The following is a 19,219-nucleotide window of genomic DNA, read 5'->3' on the forward strand; positions in this document are numbered from 1 at the left end:
ACTTCAACAGTAGTGCATTTCCTTGGTCTTTCAGAGATGTTGTGTGGCATCAGCGAAGGAGTGAGAGAGACAGCCCTCCCCCTCGGCACCATATTAATCACCAGCTCTGTTTATTTGAAAGACTGTTAGGAATGAGGGAGAGGTGGTGGGATGAACAGAGGGAGGAAGGGAAAGAAACAGTCATCATCTCCCTCTCTGAGAAGTACAAAGTCCAAGGTGAGGTGAGGACCATGCAGATAACACCCCTTTGTTTTGCCGTTACAAACACAGAGTACAGCTCTCTCCTCCATATTTATTTACAACTCATTCCTTGACCCCCTTTTTACTCTCTCTAAGCTCCTGCCTCCTTCCTCTCTGGTCTCCTCTTCTCTCTGTGCCGCAACAAGAAAAAGCAGACAGCTTTTGCTTGGACAACTTCGACAGTCTCAGTGAGAGGCTGGCAGGGAAGTGTAAAAGTCTCCTTTTAAGGTGAGAAAACCCACTCTCTGTTATATAAAAGAAAGGCTGCGTGGGGTGCAATGAAAAGGAAAGTATTATACTCCATGGACTTGTTTCACTTCTTCCTTCGTTAAAAATGTTCTTTGCAGGAAAAATTAATGAGAATATGAAATCCAGTAAATGAAGACACAATAGTATGGAAAATGTCTATCCTTTAGAGCTTTCTGAGGCAAGAAAACCCAACTTGAGAGGAATAAAATAGAAATCCATTTACCAAGTCACTGCCACTTTGTGGTCCGGTGAGTGTTCAGGCAGCTTTTTCTTTTTCTGCCCTCTGCTTCCATCACAAAGAATCAGGGCATTGTGCCTGCAGGACAAACCCTAATTTTGTCTAAGACATCTGATCACCATCATAAGTCATCATTAGTGAAAGAAAATCGGCTGGCATTTGCAAAAATCCTAAATCCAGAACAAAGAGAGAAGCAGTCCGCTTATGCGTCAAGAAATCCCTGTCAATGTTTCAGTTCTTTTCTTTTATCTTGCTTTCTTTCTCTCTCATCCTCAGATCATCCACAGCTCCAGGGGAGAGGTGGTGCACTAGATCGAAAGCAGGCAGGATCTTGGAGGGGGTGAGGCTGGAGTGAAAGAGGGCATCTGGGGGTAGATAGAAAGGGAAGGCTGGGGGCTAGATCCTGGACCAGCCAGGCAAGCAGGCAGGCGAGCAGGGCAGAGCAGTGAGTCGTGGGACTGTATCCAGAGGGCAAAGACCCAGACAGCCCTCCCAGCTCCAGTCCAAGCTTTGCTTTGCAGGCAGCGCTTTCCCCCTCTTCACCAGGACACGCTCCCTTTCCCTTCGCTCTTTTCTTTGCCGTCTTCTCTCTCCTGCTGCCGACTCCGTACTGAGAATAAAACAAAGTGCCACGCAATCCCAGTTCCTCTTCTCTCTTTTTCTTTCTTTCTCTCTCTCAGACGTGTGGGCTCCCAAGCTTTGCGCTCTCTTTCTTTCACTCCCAGTGTTCTCAGGCCACTACACAGCTGAAATGGTTTGCAGCTGCTAAAAAAATCTCCCTCTTTTCCTCTCACTCTCGCTCTCTTGTTGCTCCCCCCTCTTCTCCTCTCTCACTCACTCACATGTCCCTTCTCTCTCTCTCTCTCTCTCTCTCTCTCTCTGTCACACTCGCCCTTCTCCCTTCCTCCCTCCCTGCTCTCTTGCTGTTTGTGTTTGAATTCAGCTCCGTTTGTTCTGTTTCCTGCACTGGTATTAAAACACAGGAAGTGCTCCAATCATGCTGGTTTCCTCTCTCAAAAAAAACGAGACAGAGAACGAGAAAGAGAGACAGAGAGACAGAAAGAGAGAGAGAGGCAGAGCAGTTAAGTAGCAATAGAGCGGGAGGTAGGGTGCTAGGAGGGGGCGTGGAGCCAAAGAGAAAGAGAGTTGTGCAGAGGAGGATTTTGCTTGTTACCCAAGAAAATATCAGCTGAACACCGGGATGCAGCTGATTATCCCACGCCGAGCAACAAGCAACATTCTGCAATTAAAACTGTTCCAAATGAATACAGGAGGAAAAATTAAAAAAAGGAATGAATTCAAACGCTTTACTGTAATATAACCCAGATGGGTTTCCTCCAGGCAAGCAGGCAGCACATAATTCAGTATCTTTTCTTACTCTCCCTGCCACCGTTGCCAGATTTGGTGTGTTGAGAAAAAGGGAGACGAGGGCCAGTGATGTGAGATGGCTACATTCATGGCTACATTCATCACAGCTTTGTTATCCACTCTTAATTCTCCGGGGGCAATCCGCCTCCCCCCAGTTGAGGCTCAAACACTGTCCTCTGAGTGAAATGATACAGAGTCAAAGAAAAAGGAAAGAAAGAAGAAAGGGAGGTATGGAGGTAGGGAGAGAGGGGGCGGGACTGTTAGCCAACGGGAGAGAAAGAGGCTTATCAGTAATGAGCTGTCTTTTTTTTTTTTTTTTTCCCAAAGCGATTGTCCTGGCTGTAGGCAGACAAGGAAGTGAGCCCAGTTTGTTGTTATTCACTCCATTATCGCCTCCATTGTCAAAGTTTTCACAGGTTTCCAGTTGAGCCAAAGTCTCTCTATCGCGCTGAGGTAGAGACGGCAGCAGCAAAAGAGCTGCCGGCATAAAAAGCAAACATGGAAAAGATGCACACACACACACACAAAAGTCTGTGATATTCACAGGCTCCACTTGTGCATTCCCGTCTGCGCCTTCACTGAAACCCAATCCGGCTGGGGAGTGTGTGTGTGTGTCTGAGGGAGAGACCTGGGGGCCTAGAGGAAAAGGGTCTGCACAAAAACAGGAGAGGTGGGGGTTGCACTCTGTTTCTTCAGGATGCCACACAAAACCACTGAACAGCCACCCAGTCAGTCAGAAGGGGGATACCAGCAAATATGGCAACCTGTGTAGCCCCAGAGCAGAGGCAGGGACCTTCAAGCCACTTTGTTTTTTCTCTTGTTATCCAAAGTTACAGGCTTCACAGAGCCAGTTGTGGTGTTCCTCCTCCTTCTCCTCCTCCTCTTCTCTTCTCTTCTGCCCTCCTTTTCCAGCCAGTCTGTTTGTTTGTTTAAAGCAGTCTGGCAGAGCTCGGCTGATCTGAACCAAAGCTCGCCTGCTCTCTCCCCTTTTCTTTCTTGCTCGCTCCTTTTGCCTTGAAACACATTTCCAATATCCACAAGAAGAGCTCTCTCTTTCTCAACTGTTGCACAGAGCTCCCCGTGGCCTGCATGTCAAATATGCTAAATACTCCACTCTTTCTTTTTAACTGCCCTCCCTCCACCCACCCCCTCCAGCCACCCACCCCCTCTCTGTCAGTTGCGCTGCAGCTGTCATTGCCGCGTCCAAGGCAAACGTCTTCATAGAAACAAAAGGGGTTTGTCACTGGCTTGCTGCACACACCCACCCACACAAGCACGCACACAAGCGGAGCTCACAAACTCTCGCGTGACCCACGGCTAACCGACAATCCCCTCTACACAGACCACAACAAGATTTAAATCCAAGTATTCGCAGATGTGGGCCAGCTACCAGGAGAGATGGAGGGACAGGTAGTGGGGAAAAAAGTACCGAAAACATGTAAAAACTAAAGAGTGAAGTAGGCATGAAAGACAAAGAGGGACTGATAAACAGATTAAGCTCATTTAATGTGCTCATTTAAACGACGGCCTTTACCCCTTACTTCCACAGCCTTGTTACTTATTGACATGGGCAGAGTCTATGCCTCCACCCATGACCCCCCATGATCTACTTAAGATTAAACCTGATTCCTCCGCAGACCCACTCCTGCTCCCCTCCTCTCCTATGATTTTTCATTCATTCCTCAGTCGTCACGGCTGGTTAAAGAGTCACAGAACTGGCTGGAGAGAGGAGGAGGGAGGGTGTTGAGAGAGGAGTGAAGGGGCGAGAGGATTAGGGGTTTAATTTTCCCTGGGGGTCATACTGTGGTGCAAAACTTTACCGCCATGGTGCTGTGTAGCCCTTTGGATCACAGCGTCAACTAAATGGCCTGTTATTCACACATAATGCTGTTGTGGTTTTGCCTAAGGTGAAGGCTCAATCTGCCTTTGTCTGCATCTAGAGGCTTGAAACCACTTAGTGCAGCTAAGTGACATAAACACAAACACAGGTGGAGGGCACCAGGAATGTATTATTGACTTTTCTGGGTCGTTTATTTGCTCATGGGGGAACACCTGTCGACAGGAAAATACACTTTTCTCTGTTTCTCTCCTTTCATTTGTCCCTCCCTCCCAAGTCAGAGTAAATCCATAATCCACCTCTTGAAAACAGTCATTTAATGTCATTTTCATCCTCATTGTCTCGTTTTTCAATCTCCCACGCTCCGTCCCACGCTCCATCCCCCTCTGTGTTAACCTGGCAGCAGGAAAAATGTAGCTGCCATCTTGCTTCCTCTCTCTGTGCTTTTACTCTCCGAAGCCACCCTCCTTCTTTCCAACTCTCTGGGGTAGTTTTATATTAACTAGAGGAGCCTTTCACCTGCCTGTGTGTGTGTGTGAAAGCATTTATTGTTCTCAACCTTCCTCAGGCACAGAAACAGACACAAAGACCTGGACCCGGCATAGACACACACACACAAAATCACACAAAGACACTGATGACACACGCACACACACACACACCTCTAAGCAAATAAGGCATGCATCAGCGCCATCATGCTCAATAACTTCAATAAACACGGCTGTCAATCATCTACACACACCACTGCTGGTCATAATGGTAGTTTCAGACTTTGCAGATTTTGTGGCTGATTTTCTCGGAGTGTGTGCGTCCCTGTGCAGGTGTGCAACTACTTGTGTGCTTTTCAATTTAACGGTAAGTTAGTCTGTACGTGCACACACAACCACACACATTCTTTAAAGCAAATAAAAACTTCACACTTCCTTGGCTGTGCTGGCTTTCAGTGTGTGTGTGTGTGTGTGTGTGGGGCGGTGTGTTTTCATTCAGCTGGCAGCCAGCGGTCTATGTTACAGATTGAGTTTAATGTCCATGTGCGATTAATGCAGGAAGGACTTTCCACATTATTAACACTTTGGAGGTCAATTCTCTGCGGTGGTTTACACCATTTGGGGCGTTTTAGTGTGGTAAAAATATCCTCTCTTCTTTCTCTCAGTGACCTCCTCTTTCTCTCTCTCTCTCCCACGGACACACACCAAACAGCACCTGTGAGGCTGCCCACTGAGGGGTCAGTGCTGGAGGTCATCTCTCTCTCTCTTTTTCCTCTCAGACACACACACACACTCTTCTCTTTTTCTTTGAGTCTCCTCCACCTCCCACACATCCACACACCCACCTGGTTCTCCTTCTCACACCACCTCTACAGTACAATGCAACTCCAAAAATCTCTGTCAGTATTTCTGTACTCAATTTAGAATTTAATACACATTATTCTGTATGTTGTTAGAAATCAGCAGGTGGATCAACCATGATTTCGCAATCATCATGTTAAAAAAAGCCTGAAACCTTTAAGACAGCTCTATTTTGAAAAATACATGAATTATATGTATTAGTTTAGGCATCTCCTTTATCAGAAGGCTTCTACTTACTATGATGTATAGCAATAATATCACCTGTGATAAAAAAAACTACATTTCATACATAATAAATATGTTAAAGTCAAGGTGTTTTTGTTTTCCTACTTTCTCGGTTTTGCTCTCCCTCAGTTTTTCTGCTCTTGGCCACTTCACTAATACAATTGCAATTTGAGTCAGTTTATCTTTTATCACATTGATACTTCTCCCTGAGATATGTGGAAATAATAGCAGGCATGTGAAACAAATTGAATACACATTCAAAAGTACGAGTTAAGACAGTGAGTGTCGGTTTTCCCTTCGCGCCATTCTGAATTGTGACCAACAACACATTCTGTTTGAGGTAAAACAATACATTTATTTAGCTTAGTCCTCTGAAAGAGAACGATTATATGAATTCTTTTTGGACATATCTTCATATATTCGTCATCTCAGGAGAGTATATTGGATTTCATTGGACTGAGAGAAGGAGAGAGGAAAAAGATGGAAAGTGAGAAGGCTAGGCCGAGCCGTGGCATGCCTTTCTAATTCACAACAGCTGAAACAATACAGGACCTGAGAGTGGAAAGGCTAAGACGTTACACACACACACACACACACCGTCACAGACATATTTAGATCAAACAATCCAAAATCATTACAATCACTCACTTTTCTCGACACACAGAGAGGTGAGCGATGCGTGTGTGCCAGCAGGTTACAGGAAAGTTCAGCCGAATGAATCAGGTTATATGATTAGAGAAATTATGTTAGCGTGTGTGTGATTCAATCAGCCCCTCAGAGAGACACACACACACACAGACCGGAATAAGAGTCATGCACTCAGAAACACACAAAGAAACACAAAAACACATGTACAGACAAGCTGAGAGTGACACACACTCTCACACACACACACACACACACACACACTATCAGGCTCTAAAACGCAGACAGAAAGTGGTCCAGGAAAATCCAGAGAGCCAGCGAACAGCGCTGTCCAGATGACGTATGACTTGGATTAGATGGGCAGTCATGGGAGGGTTACTGGGTTGTGACACACTGAACTCCTCTGACTGCACGCAACCTTTGAGTTTGAATTAGATGAACCAACATGGCTGCTGAAAGCCAAAAACAGGCTCTAACTCCGGTGAGTGGAGTGAAAACCTGGATGTATCCCTACAGTGTTTAGTTTTCATTGACTACTTTCATACTTTATTTCAGACATTGTCCAGTTTTTACTTTCATTAAATGGTTTTGAGGATTTACACATATAAGTATATATTCACTATGATACACAGATTTTTTTACTCAAAAACACAAGAATTAAAACAATGTTTGAAGGCTTGGTGGAGTGCGTGCCAGAAGGCTGAGCCCTTACCGCAGTGGCCTGGGTGTGAATCCAGCCTGGGCCCTTTGCAGCATGTGATCCCCTCGTTTCCTGTTAATCCCTCTACTGTCAACTATCACATAAAGCAGAAAAATGCCACAAAAAAAAAAAAAAAACCCAGACACACTTTGTTTTCATTTGGACTCTTGTGCAGTAACCTTCCAAACGCAGGACATGTAGTTTTATCCTGGGATTTTATATGTAACTAATGATTTATGATTTCCAGACCTCAACGGAAACATAGCTGAGGGCCTCGGACTCGCCGACATTAAATATGGGCTCCCTGGAACACATCATGGTTTACCCTGCATGGGTTTGTTTTAACACATGCTATCATTCAGCCAGTACTACAGACTAGCGTTGAAGTCAAAATGTTTATTTCTGACTTACTATGTGCTAATTACTAAAATTTTAATGTGTAAGCAGCTTTATAGGTGAAAATTAGGACACGCTCAAGCCTCACAGCACGGAGCAAAGACAACCAGTGAGCTGCTGGCCCAGTTTGGCTTGACTTCTAGTCCCATCATTAAATAGTTGCTGACACAGTTGGTGCGGGGAAGGACGGTGAGTCACAAGCCTCAAGATTCTCCAAGGAGTAAAAACTACAGGATGATGAGGTGGTGGGACAATAAGAGAGACTGCAGGAGCAGAGAATAATAGAGAGGAGGAGGTGAAAGGTGTGAGGGAGAAGGAGATGGAGGGGGTGAAGACAGAGGAGGTGTGCAGGGATGATTTAGGACGGGGTTTTTTTATAAACACGTGTGCACAAAGACACACACATGCCTCCTGCTCTGCTGTCACCCAGACTAACCAGCCCTTCCCAGGAATGTCCATCTGCAGATACGGGTTTAGAGCCTCATACAGTTACGCCCCTCTGCTAAAACACCAGTGTGTGCATGTATGTGTGTGTGTGTGTGTTCTCAACCCACCCAGAGACTGTCAGCTGCTTAGGGACGGAGGGAGCCAGGGGCATGCAGAGGGATGTTGATGCCACACCCTAATGTGTGTGTGTGTGTGAGGGTGGGGTGAGGAGACAGCTGAGATTCCAGATTGCACCCCGAAAAAGACTGGAATTAGAAGCATCCTCTGATGCAGAGTGCACACACACACACACACACACCTCGTGTCGGGCCATGGAGCGACCCTAAATACAAACACAGATTCCACAGTAGCACATATGTGCAGACAGCACGGCCATGTATAAACATGTACACGATAAATTGTGATACTCTGACTGGGAAACACAGACGGCGACATTTTGACCCGATTTCTCATACAAAACTCAAGCTGTGTCAGAAATCACTCCCCAGTTCGCTCATTCACTGCCCCGCTCACTACTTTATTCGATTTGTGAGCCGCAAACTGAGATTTCACACTGCAGCGAGGGATTGTTAGCAGAAAGCAGTGGACGTGACGTGGTCACTACTTCATACGTTCCATTGTGGGAATCTCTGAGGGCAGGATAGCACATACGCTCCACACTCACAAAAACTGGTGGACAGTACTGCAAACAAGGAGTGATTTTCCGGTGTGTCGACACCACAGCAGTGTTTTCCAGTCCATACAACTTTCTGCATAGGTTGCATAGCCACTTGTGATTTACCATATGGACGCAACTGCAACCTAAATTGTATTTTTATGCTTCACATCTATTTTCTTCAGATTATGGTGTACAGATTATGGTTGTGAGTGCTGCCAAAACACGGGTGACCCACACTCAGTACTGTGTTTGAACACATCCTACATAGACACTGATGGAGAACTGAAACTGCTGCTGCTTTCACTGTTTTCATGTTGACCAGTTATTTTTAAAGATGGGTATCGTTCAAATTAGTTCTGATACAATAGCCTGCTTGAGTTTTGGTGCCACTACTGATGGGAAAATGGGACAAACTTCAGTTGGTACAAAGAAAGTACTGATGCTTTAAACTCAACTTACTCTGTATTGTGAGCTAATTTAGCACTGATGAATAAGCAGCAAACAGACAACTTTTCACTCTCCCATTGACCCAGTAATTCTCTGTGAGATCACTTTGGGGAATTCTAAAAAATAATCTGACAACATCACCTCCCACTCCCATGACCCCTTATCCCATGGCAGCCCTCCACCCACACACACACACACACACACGCCCTGAGCCCCCTCGTCTTTCTAAGCATCGGCATGACATCATCCCTCTGGATTGGAAATGGGGTCTGGTGGGGGAGGGGAAGGGGGATGCGGAGAGGGGAGAGGGGTGGCCTGGTCTGTTTTGGAGCCAGACAGACATGTTAAGGTTTGAAATGAGCCGAGCTTGGATCGGTTACAGGGAGAGAGAGAGAGGGGGAGAGGAGTGGGAGAGGAGGTAGAAACAAAGCCTGACAGGGGGCGGCTTCAAAGAGTGGACGAAAGAGATTTTCACATCTTTTTTTCCTCTTCTCTCTCTGCCTCTTTAGACTATTAGAGCAGGAGGGAGGCAAAATACTGCAGCTACAATACAGGGAGAAGATAAAAATGAAATAGAGTCCAAACAGGGTCAGGCAGAGGACAAAAGCAATATGTGGAAACCCCTCTGACTGTGTCTTTATCCCATTATGTTTTTATCTTTCTCTGTGCATCTGTAAGCCCGCTTCGCGATCCTGCTCTCCATGATGATCTGCCATCTTTCTCCCTGTTTGACTCTTATTTTCTGCCCCTTTCTCTACTCTCAACAATACCCCCCCTGCTATCCTCCCTCCGTTACCTCCTATAAATACCCCTTCGTATTACCCCAGATAGAGCGACAGACCATTTCTCTATGCTCTACATACCCCGCAGACAGTAGCTATTATACATTCTGCCCCTGCTATTACTTTTGCAGCCAGTCTGCCACCAGCGTGTCTGCGCCTCAGCTCATAGTTCTCACCTTTAATGGAGGAAAATCTTAATCAGTGCACGAATAACATGATTAACTCCTACATTTCGGTTTATTTTATCTTGGCTTAGTAAAGCCGTGAATGGCTTAATTCGTTTATTTGTAATTTTGAAAGAGATTTTCTTTTTCAGATGCATGCAAGAAATAGTAAATTGCTGCTTTTATATGGAGGTTTACAAGGTTTTTGCTGCTCATTCACACACTGAAAGCAGCGAGCCACCATGCAGGACAACACGGGGTTCAGTGTCTTGCCCAAGGACACTTCAACATGACCAGAGATGGGAATCGAACCACCAACCCTGTGATCAGTGAACGAGCTGCTCTACCAGAAAAAATACTATAAATTAAATGACATGAATTTACACAGTAAGATGAATTAAAACAAATCAGTTCTCAAGTTCAAAAGAATTATCTTTATTCAGCTATTCATTTTGTATCCTTAAGTATCCTCAGTAATCTTTTTATTCATTTAAGTTCCTCTTCCTTCCTTAGTGGATTAACTAGTTACCATTTTTTTTTACATTTCGTGCAGAGATCAAAAAGAGAACGTGCAGCTCTTAGTGACCTCCTTTAGTTTGGTGTCATATGAAGTTTGTAATATCAGGAAAAGCATTGACTGAAATATTTCTATAAGCAGATTGGTGTTGGTGCACCTGTAGACCTGCTCACTGACAGGATCCATTCAGCTGCATCAGACATTTAACAGCTTCACGCTCTTTGTCTGATCTGGTTCTCCTCTTCGAGTGTAGCCTATTTAGCTTTTCACAGCTCTCTTCCTGTCTCTCTCTGAAACTCTCCCTCCCTCCCCTCATCCTTCTCTCAGCACCTCTTTATCTCCTCCGTCCGTTTGTTCTGTGCCACACATTCACATGGCTCGCTCTCATTAAAAGACCGGCGAGGGGGGAGAGGAGACGAGAGAGAGAGAGAGAGAAGGGGAGAGAGAGGGGGAGAGACCCAGAAACAGGCAGAGCGGGTGACGAAGAAACAAAGCACAGAGAGGTTAGTAGGGCAAGAGAGAGATGTAAGGGCAATGAATGTGTTTCACTAAATATTCAAATAGTCAAATTAAAAAAGGTAAAACGACAGAGAAAAAAGATAAGAGAGCAGGGATTAAAAGCTGGATGAAGAGAAACAGAAAAAATGTTCTTTGATCCACCCACACGTCTTAACAACAGTGGAGCCGATAACTCTCCAGGGAGCGAGCAGGAGTCCTAATAAATTTTTCAAATGCACAAAAATGATTAGTGCTTGTATCACAGGACTCATCAATCACTCTCAAAAAGCATAACCTTCGCTGCAGACGCAGATGGGAGAAAATGGTTAAGAGTGCTGGTTGTGCATGGGGATGGTGCGTACTTGTCCTGAGCGCTCAGATACTTGCATAGTTCTCTAAAGTGGACAGGATATTACATCATGGCTAGAAAATGTACTCTTTAATGATAGTAGTCAGACTGAGAGAGCAGTCTGTACCCATAAAGCCAGCAGCCGAGTAGCGCAATAAAATACAATGTAGGTGCCAGCGGAGCACATTCCTGTGGTCAGCTCCTATGCAACTCTAGTCAGAAAAGTGGAATTTGTCTTTAAATGAGGAAAAAATGAGCAAAAATGCGCTAAATGTCGTTCAGGTCTTAATGTATACTACAAGAATATACTATTCTAGTTTTATTTATGCAAAGTCTGTTTTCCTCACTCAGAATATAAACATGAACATATTCACATTATGACCAAATAACTATGACTTTCTGGCATTGGAGCCACTGATGTTTCTCTGCCCACCATAAAGAAAATACATCAGTGATTATAAAGAGGGAGTTCACACTAGTGCTTAAACCAATAGTCAATTATTCAACTGCAGAAACTTAATCAGTTCTGATAATCGTAGGAGTCATTTCTTGAGAAAAATGCCACACATTTACAGAATCCGGCCTCGAAGACGTAAAGGTTTTGCTGCTTATCTTTTGTAAACTGACAATGTTTGAGTTGTGGTTTGTTGTTTGGACAAAATAACTAATTCAAAGACATAATATCTCTGAGAAACACTGATTGGCATCTTTACCTATTCTCTGTCACTTTACTTATGAATACATGAATAGTTATTAATAAAGTGACAGTCATAAAAAAATAATTCTAAGTTGCAGCCGTAATTTATACAGTTATTTTTTACATGAAGATAACTGTGAATAGATCATTCATTTCTATTCCACATGTCCTTGTGTTGCTTATTAGTCCCTCATTTTCTTTATTCTTTCATCTTTATCCTTAACGCAGCAATCTGTATATTTCTAGTGCAGGATGAGTCATATTTTGTCATGTCTTGGCCCAATTCAAGTAAATCCATTGGTCAAAAGCACATCTTTGCAATGCAAATAATATTTCATTTATGATGTCAAGCTGTAATAACCAGTGATGACTAGAAATCTCTCATTAACTTGCATTTTTTAAGTACTTCTTCTACACTGAAAATATTGCAAACTGTACTTAAAACCACGTACTAACTTTAGACGCAGTGTGCAAAAGCCAGACTAACACTGAGGAGTTTCTCACCGGGGACTGTGTCCTCAAAAAACTTCTCATACTTGACAATATTCGTCAAGTGCTTGAGCTAAGAGCAACAACAACAGAGTCAGTACAGACATTTTCCAAGCTTTTACAGACGCCAGAGGGGTTGTGCTTGAAGACCAAGTGGAAGGAGAGAGTGAGAGAGAGAGAAGAAGAAGAAGAAAGACAAGAAGAAGGAGAAGAAGATATAAGATCTTTTCCTCAGTAAAAAGACTTCCACTACTTTCTAATGGTGACTCCAGAGGGAAAACTGGCAGTTCTCCTGGGTAAATATGTATCTGCCTGCCAAAGCCTCAGGGACTCCCAATCAAACCATAAAATCTCCAGATTAGCCATTTATAAGGTATTTTATTAGACTGTATAAAATGGTTGTATCACTAGATGTGGCACCGGTGTCTTTAATACGTGTGCACAAGATATAATATGATAATCTTCTGAAAATCTGAGTCTGATATATGAATATTTTGCTTTGGAATCTCCTGTTCATGTCGTGACTTATTTAAATCAAACTTCATTTGGAGTTAGTGAGAAATGTTAAGACACCGGAAGAGCATTAAAGCTGTTATACAAAGCAAAAGATCTGTGATTCAGCAGCATGTCATCCATTTCAAGGAGTCTTGTGACTCAACTAATCACCATCTTTGATTCCTCACACACTGCAGGAGTCTCACACACACACACACACACACACACACACACACAGCCAGAGAGAGAGAGAGACCCTTGCCTCATAGTCTCTGGAGGTATGAGCAAGAGGAAAGAGGAATACAGACCTCCTCGGAGGGGCGACAAGTATTGAATGTCACTATTCATTACACACACACACACACACACACACACACACAAAGCTGTGCCATAAACCTAAGCTCATGTTACGCTGAAGATTTTCTGTTTAACTGTGCAAATTACATTCAATGGCACGATGGGAGAGGAAGAGACTGTGAACACAAACAAGTACAACCTTTCCTCTGAATTCAGTTTAGATTTTCGCACATTTTTACCTAAATAACACACGTTTACTCATACACACGACACAAGGATGTAGCATGTAGCATGTCCGTGCCAAAGAAAACGCTAAACCAAACCAAACACAGTTGTGAAGAAAGAGGAGAATTTTAGAAACCACAGCAAATCAGGTTTCAGTCAGATTCTCCGCTGTGATTTCATTGCCAATCTGCCAGTTCACACACATCACATCCATGGATATAACCAGCCAGATGCAGCCCAGCCTACCTTAAACTCCTGCAGCTGCTGTTTGATCATCTCCACCTCTGTGCCGACCAGGCCCTGTGAGTTCAGCCCCTCTTCGGCCCTTCCCAGCAGGCCTTGCAGCTCGGCCACCAGCCTGTAGAACTCCCGAACCTTCTCGGCAGCGTCCTCGATCTGGTCCAACCTGGCCTGGCCGCGCTCACTCAGCTGGAGAACAGTGAACAGAAATGAAGGAATTGTGACTGGATGAAACCAATTCAACTCCAACTAACAATGTTATGTTCAAATCACGTGACTGCCACCATCACCAGCCTCTTCCTCCTCCCTCACCTTGCCGGCCTGGCGGCTCAGAGCCTCCGTCTCCCTCCTGAGAGCCAGGAGGTCAGGGGAGGAGCCTTCTCGCCGCAGCATGGTGGTGCACTCTGACGCGTGCCCTTCCAGCTCAGTCCTGAGGTTGGCCAGACGGGACAAGAAGCCCTTCAGGGCGTCGGCCTGAGAGGCGAGGGAGTCGGCATCGCGCCCAACTGGGCTGAGGGAGTCCAGCTCGTCATCAAGGTCGGCCAGACGTGAGAAGACATCACGCACGTGAGACTGGACCTCACCGACACCCTGCAGCCGGGACTCCAGGGAGGAGCAGCAATGCTCGATCTGAGGCAAGAAAGAGACGAAAAGGGGTATCAAATCTGAGAAGTTGGATGAGCAGGTCAACTTTTCATGATCTGGATCTATTTGCAAACAGTTGCAATTTGTCACAAAATGGCCGACAAAACCAGACGTACATTAGTAATTATTATTATTATTAAAGGACAGTGATGATATTTGTTGTATATAAAAAGATGATCTAATCACACCACCAACTAATGATTTAAAGGAAGAGCCTGTGCACTAATATTTTCACTGTCAAAACTGAACAAATTCACTGGAACAGAAAAACTTGCATCCAAACCATAAGATTATGCAACACGGCAGCAAGTAAAAATAGATTGTGTCAGTGTAGGTTTGGGAAAGAGACAGTAGAAGCATTATCTAAGAGTGGGTGATCTCCAGCATCTCCAACAGCACAGCAACTCTTTTCTCAGCAACAATGGCACCAGATCAATATTTCAGTGAATAACAGTGTAGTCTGATGCTTTAATGTACAGTTAGAGCTCCTGTGGTGGCTGTGGCCTTAAATGGTATATTTGGAAGATGGACTGCAGAAAATAGATGCAACAGTGTGGGTGATGAATTCTTGACGCTCCGGTTTACATTTCAAACTATGATAAAGTGCTGAATGTCCACAATGACCATATATGACTGCTGTAACTCAAATAGCCAAACTGTAGTTGTCCTGGTCTCTCTCAGCTCACTGACACTCATCTGCAAAGCACCCACACACACTAGATCTGACACCCTCTCACACAGTGACCTTTGGTATAAATAGTTCCCCCAGTTGTACAACTTCTTTTCCCTCCAGACAGAATAAATTGTTGTGGTTACATTCATTTATGGCTGTTATGACTCCTTTCATCGCTCCCCGCCTCTCTCCTCATGTTCTGCTGTTTTTACACCGACTCTGCTCTACTTTAATATATGGGTCAAGTGTATTTTGGAGATCCACTAGCTTTCGTTGGTGACCTCTGATCAGGTTTGTGAGGAGGAAGCTCTCCCTAAAACAAATCAGCTATGAAATAAAGTGTTGAGTGGTGACGCTAAGCTACAAAGAACTACCTGTGCTGCAACTACATGTGCCCTGCTGTCAGTACTGTCAAGAGAGGGAATATGCTTTTAGCACTTTTTACAGATGTAATAGTTGTATAATAGCATGTTTTATGTCCTTATTTACCCACTGATCACAATCTGGAGCATTTATTAAAATAAATAAAATAAGCCATTTCTTTTGGCATCTTTTCCTATGACCCTGCTGCTCACCTTGTCTGTAACTTCTTCATACTCTTTCTCTGTGTCTCTGGCCTGCTCCTGAAGCCTCTGTGCCCCCCCAGTGGTGCCTCCCGGTGTCTGTGGTGAGTCCTGCACCAGCCCCTGAGCCAGGTCTCTGAGGTAGACCACCTGAGGCTTCAGGGACCTTAGACTCTCCTGCTGACTTCTCAGCCGCTCCAGGCTCTTAGCACTGCATGCCTGAATGGAGAGGAGTAAACATTAAACTGCCGGAGCCGTAATTATGACTTAGAAATATACTAATAAGGATAATGAACAGTGTTTTTTTTCAGTACCTGTGGTCCAAGAGCCTCCTGGACTTCAATCTGGTGCTTGGCGGCTTCCAGCCTCCTCTCCGCAGCCTGTCGGCCTTCTTCAAACTCCTTCAGGCGGCCAGCCAGCTCCTCCAGCTGGGAGGTGCGGTTATGGAGGCTCTCACCCAGTCTGTCCACCCTGCGGTTCAGCTGGGCCTTCTCATCTCGTACCTACAGAAAATGTATTTACATTACATTTAGTTTCTGTCTTTTCTTATGTGAATTATTTGACTTTTACAGAACTAACAAGTCGTGCGAGACAGTAAAACAAAAAAAGATTTTAGCTATAAAGCATATCAAGACAATGAAGTAAATGAAGCTTCATACACGTACTGCAACAAAACACACTTAATAATAGAAATCAAAGTCTGAAATCAGTAAAATTATGTACTTCTTCCTCCCCAATGCAGCACTGCTCCAGCAGCTGATCTGCTGCAGTATTGAACGCCTCGAGGAGAGGTTGTCGTCTTTCCAGGTCCAGTGATAGACCTCGAGCCTTCTGCAAGGCTTCGTCCAGGGCCGATGAGTCCAGTGACGGCTGGATCTGTCCTTCTTTCTGTTCACACTCTGCTAACCACGGCGCCAGCTCGGCCTTGTGCTGCTGGTAGGTGTCGGCTTTGCTCAGCGTGGTCTTCAGTCTGCCCTCTCGATCTGAGATTCTCTGGTTCAGCCTCTCCCAGTCCTGCCTCAAGGAGGCCAGGCGAGACTGCAGGACAGAGCGCTCGTCTCCGCCTGCGGGGAGAGTGGCGAGCAGTGACGCTCCCTCAGCTTGAATCAGCTCGTAGGATCCTCGCTGGCTGGCGATCCCACGCTGGAGCTCATCCGTCTGTGCCAGCAAGGAGCGGATGGCCTCGGGCTGACAGGGCAGAGAGTCGGCGGATGATTCTCTGGGATCTGCCTGCTTGTCAAGCCAGGAGCGCAACTCCTCAAACATCTGTTGGAACTGCTGAGTGGATGACAGGGCCGTCTGGAGCTGAGACAGACCGTCAGCTAGAGGAAAGAAAAGAAGAGCACAAGGGATTACAAACATAAACACTGAAAAACAGTTTCAAACAAATAAGACTTGTGGAGTTTTTGTTGTATTTATTTCAGTGGACTTGTTGTGTGTTCTTCTAATCAAAACAATACTCCCATTACTGCTAAAAAGGAATTACGTTTGAAAAGGAATATTGTGTGAATATATCAAAATCTAACTAACTATCCTTGAAGTGGACCATTTTCTCTGTATAGAAAATCACTGTCAGTAAAACAAATCAAGCATAAACATACCAGAACACTTACAGAATACCAAGATCTGTTATGATCCAATGACACTGTTACTATAAACCATAAACTCCACAAACCTGCGCGCTCTTCTAAACTCTTCAGAGGTCCGCTGACACTTTCCAGTCGTTTACTCAGCTCCTCCTTCAGGTAGGGTTCAGCCACGATGGCGCTCAGCTCCTGGCAGAGCCTCTGAGCCTCGGCCAGCTCGGTCCGCCGTCTCTCCAGCTCTGAGCGGATCTCTCCGGTTTCCTGGAGGCGACGTTTCAGGGCCTCGGGCTGAGCGCTCAGCGAGGCCTGAGCGTCCAATCTCTCGCTCAGAGCAGACACGCTCGAGGAGAGCTCTCTGAGCAAGGCCTGGGCAGGAGAGGAGGAGGGTTAGACAATCAAACCGTCACGGTCACAGGAAAGACATGAAGCCATTGCTCTAACTAAGACGTACCTGGTACCGTTCGCTGGTTCCTTGGGCCTGGTCGATGTTGTTTGACCTCTGAGTCAGTCGGTTCGTTAGGTCCTCCCACTGCTGGGAGATGGAGTCCAGCTCAGCCCGCACCTCCGCCAGGTCCTTGGGGTCCTGAGCTGAGTCGCCAGTCTGGGAGAGGATTCCCTCTGCGGACTGGGTCAGCTGGTCAAACTGGGGCCGCCTGGTCTCAAACTCACGCAGCATAAACTTGAAGAAAGACGAGAGGCGAGAGAACATTATTGATGAGGAACTAAAATATCAGGTTTCATGAAAAATAAAACAACTCATGAGCAAAAAAGTAAATTTTGTGTTTAAAACAAAGGAAAGCCTGAAGAAAATTCACTATGACACTCTGACATGTTTAATCACTGTGAAATTTCTAACATGTTAATGTGTGATTTGTAATTAATTGTACTTTGTATGTTTCAAGTGTGACTGAGGAGGATTTATTGTCTTTATTGTTCATTCAGTGCATATAATTATCAATTTTCCTTATTCTGTGGCTTCTTTGATGTATTTCTCCTCATGCTGAATCTTCTGTATTGATAACCACGTTATGTGTTTGTGATTTTGACTACAGTCTTCTATCAAATACCTGTGCTTGTTGTTTCTGAGTGTTGAGCATGTTTGGGTCGATGCTCAGCGGTCCCAGCACGCTCATCATCAGCTCCTTCTCCCTCAGCCACGGGCCCAGCTGATTGGCCGCTGAGGCAAAGCTGCCCAGCCTATCGGCACACGTCTCCAGCTCAGTCTGCCTTTGGGCTGCAGTCTGATTGGCCGTCTGCCAGCGGGAGTCTGGGGAAATAACCAATCGAAATGGGAGCAGGTTGTAATAAAGCATATTCATTGTTCCATGTTTTCTGTCTGGTTTCCTTCTTAGGGAATGACTTTTTCTCTTTGAATTGAACGACATTAAAGTCCAATTACAGTACAGTGGAAAAATGAGGGCAGCCTTGATTTAAGCCTGACTCCATGTGAATAACACAGATGAAACAATAAGACACTTTTTCTTCCTCTGCCCGTCCTCCTACCTGTCCTGTCTCTTTCTCCCTCTCTGACTCATGTTCTGGGCATCCAGCAGTGTGTATTCAGTCCATATGGCTTTGAAAAGGCATTATGAAATACCCAATATAAAGGCCTCCTTCTTGGATTTCACCTTAAATATTTCTGTCTCGGCTACCTCATAGGAGGCCCTGGTAAAAATATCAAGTAAGCTAGTGAACGAATAGCTTTGACAGGAACACTTCCCACTCTCTCCCTGCATCATATTGATCTCAGTTTCTCAGCATTTCAGAAATATGATTACAAATTCTGAGGCACGGCCACTTCCGTTTTAATGGTTTTCAAAAACAGTAAAAATACCTCACCTTTTCCTTTGCAACTTCATTTTTCTAATTTATTCAAGGAAAATGAGAACAATGGCATGTGCAAAACAATACTTGTCTTTTAATTAGACATCTTTTAGCCACATATATTTATGTATAGTCCTTTTTTCCTCAAAGTTTTACGTAGTGTTTCTATTATAGTCTTACCTATACCTTTTTTTTTAATCTCTCTTATCATCTCATATTTGTCAAAAGGCCCAACAGACATAAAGTAACATAATGACCTTAGACAGTGTTCTTTCTCTGACACAATATACTTTCTTCATAATAGCTCTCCTGACACAGGTTCCTTTACTGATAAGTACTGTGCAGTACAATATATCTAGTAGCTGAAGTCTTCTGG

The 19,219-nt window shown here is 44.7% G+C and overlaps 1 protein-coding gene across 1 annotated transcript in view; it reads right to left on the bottom strand.

Annotated features, from left to right (window-relative positions):
• Window positions 1–19,219, bottom strand: part of macf1a (microtubule actin crosslinking factor 1a) — a 199,157-nt gene that overhangs the window by 44,480 nt on the left and 135,458 nt on the right. The window contains exons 57-64 of the mRNA XM_070846005.1: window positions 18,087–18,286; window positions 17,471–17,698; window positions 17,109–17,385; window positions 16,157–16,755; window positions 15,748–15,936; window positions 15,446–15,652; window positions 13,865–14,182; window positions 13,559–13,741 (exon numbers count right to left, since the gene is read on the bottom strand). Of these exons, the coding sequence (XP_070702106.1) occupies window positions 13,559–13,741; window positions 13,865–14,182; window positions 15,446–15,652; window positions 15,748–15,936; window positions 16,157–16,755; window positions 17,109–17,385; window positions 17,471–17,698; window positions 18,087–18,286 (2,201 nt within the window). The remainder of the gene's footprint in view (window positions 1–13,558; window positions 13,742–13,864; window positions 14,183–15,445; window positions 15,653–15,747; window positions 15,937–16,156; window positions 16,756–17,108; window positions 17,386–17,470; window positions 17,699–18,086; window positions 18,287–19,219) is intronic.

This window comes from Pempheris klunzingeri, chromosome 16 (assembly GCF_042242105.1).
Source record: "Pempheris klunzingeri isolate RE-2024b chromosome 16, fPemKlu1.hap1, whole genome shotgun sequence".
NCBI lineage: Eukaryota > Metazoa > Chordata > Actinopteri > Acropomatiformes > Pempheridae > Pempheris > Pempheris klunzingeri.